General features: G+C 46.6%; 1 protein-coding gene across 1 annotated transcript in view; it reads left to right on the plus strand.

Moving 5' to 3' along the window:
• Positions 1-1,780: 1,780 nt before the first annotated feature.
• The window catches only part of TTC38 (tetratricopeptide repeat domain 38), a gene marked incomplete at its 5' end in the record, with an annotated part of 15,787 nt that continues 11,770 nt past the window's right edge, over positions 1,781-5,797 (plus strand). Inside the window, 4 exons of the mRNA XM_010138439.1 lie at positions 1,781-1,858; positions 2,320-2,401; positions 2,755-2,926; positions 3,921-4,094. Coding sequence (XP_010136741.1) covers positions 1,781-1,858; positions 2,320-2,401; positions 2,755-2,926; positions 3,921-4,094 — 506 coding nt within the window. The remainder of the gene's footprint in view (positions 1,859-2,319; positions 2,402-2,754; positions 2,927-3,920; positions 4,095-5,797) is intronic.

Here is a 5,797-nt window from a genome sequence, read left to right on the forward strand (position 1 = left end):
GGCTTGCTGACGCACCCCCCGTGTTGCCAGAGTGGGAGTCTTCCAGTGAGGAGTGAGTGATGTGGGCTGTAGCCTTAGCAGAGCAGAGGCTGTCTAGAGTGGATGGGAACAGCTCGTCCCTCAGCTAGCTCCTCCGTGTCCTTAGGGATGGATGCAGGCCGTTTTTTACTAACCCTTTTGCTACCGTTTCTCCCGAAGCTTACGCCCAGACATTTGAGTTCCTGTGCATCTTGGCATTAATGACCTTCCTCAAACAGTGATGACATCTTCAACTGGCGGGTACCTTGAGCCGTTGTGCAAAACAGGCAGCGGCGAGGAGAGCTGTTTCAAACTGAGCTTGTTTTTGACAGCTGGAGATGAAAGTGATTCCTGGTCTGTCTTGCAGGGCACCTGGAAAGGCAGCCTGTAAGCACCAGGCCCGACCTGGCTCCCCTCTTGACTTTTCTTTTTACGCCATTTCTGGGTAGAGCATGAATTGTAAAGAAAATTAGTGATTTGATATTCAGGTCTAGTCTTTCAGGAGTGTAGTTTGGACACGCAAGTGCTTGAGCTGCTGGACTGGGAGCCTTTAGGCCAATCATGGGGAAGACTTTAGGATGTATGAATAAAGATGTCTTTGCCTGGTTACTTAAAATTTCTGATGGGTGTGTTGATAGAGGCAGGAAATACATGAAAGTGTAAAATGAGACAAGCTGAATTCTTGCAGCATCTGCAAGAACCAGTCCCCTGTGAGGAGGAGGCTGAACGGGCTTGCCTCCGGTCCTTTTCTATGTCAATCCCGTCCTTTCTGTGCACTGGAGTAAAGGTGATGCTGAAGCGATTGGGGCAGCTCGTCCTCTGAGTGTGTGCTTAAACAGGAGCGCCGGCAGTGCGCTGAGTGTAAGCGTGTGCTTGAGGAGCTTGCAGTCTTAGAGGCAAGGATGAGTGCAGCATAAGAACACTGAATAGAAAGCGATCAGGAGAAATAAACGCAGATGTTGTTAAAAATACCTGACTAAGTTGCCAAGGGAAGCACCTCGGCTTGTGAGATGACAGGCTTTGTGGTTGTGTGGCCGTGGGGCATGGAAGAGGAGGGAAGAGGCGTGGGGTGGGAAGAGCCTGCAAGCAACCAGAGATGACTACGTGCCTGTTTGCTGTAGGCACACACCTGAATAAGTTAAGCCTTTTGGAACAGGCATGAGATTTTTCGTTTTGCTGCCTGAGTTACTTAAGAGAGCAGCCATGGAGACAAGCGGGCGGCAGGGTGCTGTAGCTGCTGCGGCTTAATTCCGCCGCTGAGTAAAGAGCACACCTGCCTAAGGAACTCCTTTCGTTCTCCAGCAGCCGGCCAGGAGATGTAGCTCCATCAGGGTTACGTAGCTCGTGAGGAAGCTATGGCAGCCTGGTTATGTTTTGCACTTTAGCTTTATGGAACACCCACGTTTTTCATTCCTCAAGGCTTGTGTACAAGTCTGCGGTCCAAATTCTGTGTTGGCTTAACTTCTGGTCTGCAAGAGACTTAAGGTATTGATCTCAGTCAGTTATAAAAACCCCAGGGCTTCCTTCTACCATGTCTCTACTTCACCCAAGACAAGTCTGCAGTGGAGACAGTAGCCAAAAGTTGACTTGTAAGGAATTCAGGATGAGTCTCTTGTTAGGAGATGCGTAACCCCTCCAGACCTTCTGTTACTCTTTGTACTCATAGTTGATGAACCTATCAGGACACCGTCGATTTGAAAGTCTGTTGACCTAGTCTGGAAAAACGAGCGTGTTCCAGGGTTTGTGTTTGTTTCTCGTGCAGGCCTGGCAGGATGCTGGACTTTCCCTGTCCACGACTAGCAACGAAGCCTGTGAACTGTTTGACGCTGTGCTGACCCAGGTATGACCAAAAAGTGAAAGAAAATGAGATTTGAAGGGACTTGCGCATGAAACAGCCTTTGCTGTAGTTGAAGCTTAAATTTCTTCTCGGCCGGGGGAGCCTCTCGATCAGTTCAGCCATTAGCAGGCAGCAGCGAGGCCTCAGAGCAGAGGGCTATGCCAGATGCTGCAGCTGTGGGGAAAAACATCGTCTGGCGAGCTCATCCTGCGTGGCACTGGGGAATCAGCTGGTTGATGTTAACCACACACAGGTCCATGGTTGTTAGTTCTGCTGGTGGCCAAACTACCTTAAAGCAAGCAGTTTTTCTGTTTTCCGATCACACTCGCTCTAACTGAATGCAAAGTTTGTCTTTTAGTCTTTTGCCTTGCTTAGTTTTGCATTTTAAATGCCTGGGAGAACGAAAAGGAAGCCAAATACCACTGGGGATTCCTCAACCCAATCTCTCTTTCTCTCTCTTACAGTACGCAACCTGGTCCAATAATGAGAGCCTTGGAGGTATTGAGAATTGTCTCGCCAAGTTAAAAGCAGCAGATCCAAATTTTAGTGAGTGTAACCTTGATTCTTAGCATGGAAAGTGCTGGATGACAACTGGTGTTGACAACTTGGGGTTTGACTGACTTTGTTTATGCAAGGGGAAGGCGGTGGCTTGTAGAATTCCCTAAAACTTCTTCAGGTTCCAGAGCAGCTGGGATGGTTTGTGTGCTGTTTTTCTTTTGCTTTCAAGTCTTTTGAAATGGCAATCATGCAAAGCCTGTAGGAACTTCAGGCTTATGAGACTTTCTGGGCTCCTGTGAGTACAAGTCAGTCTTTTTTAAAACAAACAACTCCCCCTCACGTTTATGGAGAGGCGAATGTAGTGCTGCACAGCTCAACGTGTAACGTGCTGTTTTCTGTAGCAATGGGACATGTTCTTGCGAATGGTTTGGAGTTGATCGGCACTGGGAGTTCAGTGCGCCTCAGCAAAGAGCTGGACAGTGCAATGAGAACGATGCTGACGCTTTCAAAATCACAGCAACTGACTGAGCGGGAGAGGCTGCATGTGTCAGCGCTGGAGCTGTTTGCCAGTGGGTAGGTCCCCCGTCATCTTGTTTCAAGGACTGTGAAGAGTTTTGGCTACCACAGGTGGAAGCGATAGTTGGTAGTGGAGTTGCCTGACATGAGCTGACATCTACAAGAGGACGAGGGTGAGATGGCAGAGGTTGTTCTTGAGTTCCCTCTCCGATCTGTAAGCACCGTGGCTAATTAGTGAGCAGCGCTGTAGGAGGGCAAGCGCTTGCTCTGTTGCCAGCACTTTGGCTCACGAAGCATTCCGTGTTTAAATCTGTCATGGGCCTGTCTGTGCAGTATAGATTTTAGAACTCAGAAAGTAGATCTTTAACTGCAAGGTAATATAAGACAGGCTTGGATCCACAGAAGCAGAGCTACAGGCAGAGTTTTGGCCTCTCAGTTGTCTCCCAGTGACACAACCTGTTTCCTGTGTAAAGCGGGAGACAGCAGAGTGTCAGAGGTGCTGTAGGGGCTCACTGTCCCATTCAGGAGGATTAACTGCTGGGCGCTGCAGAAAGTGTGGGCTAATGCTTCAGTTTCGTTAGTGGATGGTCAAACAAGCAGGGGAGCATGGATTTCCCTCACGTGCTCCTTAGCAAAAGAAAAGAGGAAGCTGCTGCTGAAGCCGTGTTGCTCTGGGTGTGATTCCCACTGGAGGAGAGGAAAGGTGACTTTGTGCAGGTGAAGTTAGCCTAATTCTGGTAGGTCTCTGTAAGAATTGTTCAACCCAGTAGGAAAAATCTTTTGATTTATAGTTTAAGCTTCTTCCATTTTCCTTGTGTGTTACAGCGATTTGTTGTGACCCAGGGGAATTCTTTCAAAAGATTTCCCAGAAGGTGCTCAGCGAAGGTAATGCCGGTGTTGCCTGTAAAAAGACTTACGAATTTCCTTCAAGGAAGAAAAAGAAAAAAAGTAATTTGGTGTTGAATTTTCAGAGTAGCTTGAGTTTAGAACTCGCCGCAGAGGCAGGTACGTGTGCCTTCTCTCAGCAATCAAAATGTTTTTTTATTTCTAGCCAGCTTCCCAAAGCTTGTGATCTATGGGAGCAGATCCTGCAGAGCCACCCAACGGACCTGCTAGCCCTCAAATTTTCCCATGACACTTATTTCTACTTGGGATATCCTGTACAGATGCGAGATTCTGTGGCACGTGTTTATCCTTTCTGGACCCCTGATATACCGCTAAGCAGGTGGGTCATGCTTCATTTTGAAAATGGCTCTTTATCTGGTGTGCACCTACTTGTGGTTTTGAAGTGCAGACGCATCTACATAACAGGATCTGTTGGAAACAGACACGTAGCCAAAATCAAGGGCTTAGAACTCAGTTAAACCTGACCACAGCTAGGACATGTCTCCCGTATCCCAGCTGACACTGGCGAGGGCTTTTTCTTAAGTGAGCTGTGGCTCAATATAGTAAATTTTGCTGTCAAATATGGTACACGTCATGTAACACACAGGATGAAATGTCCTCATTGATGCTGGTGCAAAGCTCCCTTGGGCTTTCACAGATCCAGTTTTTCACTTGGGGCTCACATTATGGGTGACTGAGCACACGAGTGGAAAGAGGAAAGGAGTTGTAACTTGAAAGACCAAAGTGTAGTTCTGAAATAAAACTTTGGGATGTACCATAACAGCTGGAGCAGCAAAGACTGTCAAGAAGGAAGAATTTTTAAAGATTTCTTTACTTCAGTCCTGAAAGTTTAAGGTTCCTAAAGTTAATTCAGGATAAAGTGAGTCTACTGACAAGTGAATGATTAATAAAATCTAACTGGGGATAGGTTTTTAAATTAGTTTTAAGACCTGTTAAATGATTTTAACTGTGTGTAAAAATGAACAGTCAGTGGTAAGTCAGGACGTACATGTAACATTTTGAGGTGGATGAATAGACCATGCAGAGGCAATCATAACTTTCTGCACGTTGCAACTTTCTGGACGTTGCTGTACACCAGTGCACCGTGCCTACACGTCCAGCACGATCTTGTCTCCTTTTTTTCTCCTTGACTCAGAAAAACCCAAACCCCTTAGTTCTTTTTAATGACCAGAACGCTGGTCTCGTTTGTTGGGCAACCAAGACAACTTAGCAGTTTTGAGTGCCTCTTTACAAACTTGTAGAAACGGTGCTACAAAAGTGCAGGCTGTTCTCCACGAACTGCAAAGCAACAGGAAACGCCCGTATGCCAAGCGTGTCTTGAAGCATAAAAACTTGGCGAGTACCCCTTGACCTCAAACTTACAGGTACGTGGAGTTACTTGAATTGATAAGTTGGCAAAAATGAACCCAAACAAACAAACATACCCCAACCTTTTATGCATTTCGATCCATGAAATAAATCAGTTGCAACATACCCCACGTGTTCTGCTAGCTCCATTGCTTTTGGAGTTTAGAAGTAAAACCGCAGCAGATATTTTGAGAAGCAGAAACATATCCTGTAGTATTTTTCAATCTACAAATCTGCCAGTACAATAGCTGTTAAATGTTTCTTAAAACAGCTGCATCAGGTGTGAGTGTAAAAGCATAGAACATCCCTAATTTTCCTTCTTGTTGGACCCTTATCGCTAAATGTGGCTGATTTGCAACCGGTTTTAAAGGGCCATGTCACATAAAAGTTCTCTCTTACCCTTTTGTGGGCGCTGGAGAAAGTGCAGAAGGCTACAGTCATGTGTTGCCTTTGAGATGCTCAGCTACCTTTGGTGACAGCGCTGTCCTGCTTCCAGCCTTCTCGTTCCGTGTTGTGCAGCTGATACGGAGATCCATGGGTGGTTCTGTGCAGCTCTTGATTCCAGCTTCCCCTGAGATGTAAATGGCAGTTCTCAAAAACGTCAGTTCTCAAAACGCTGGTGATGTGCATCTTGTTACTGTTTCCCATGCTGGTGTCTGCGGGCTGCTCCTTCCT

Source organism: Buceros rhinoceros, unplaced genomic scaffold, assembly GCF_000710305.1.
Source record: "Buceros rhinoceros silvestris isolate BGI_N320 unplaced genomic scaffold, ASM71030v1 scaffold13686, whole genome shotgun sequence".
NCBI classification, from domain to species: domain Eukaryota; kingdom Metazoa; phylum Chordata; class Aves; order Bucerotiformes; family Bucerotidae; genus Buceros; species Buceros rhinoceros.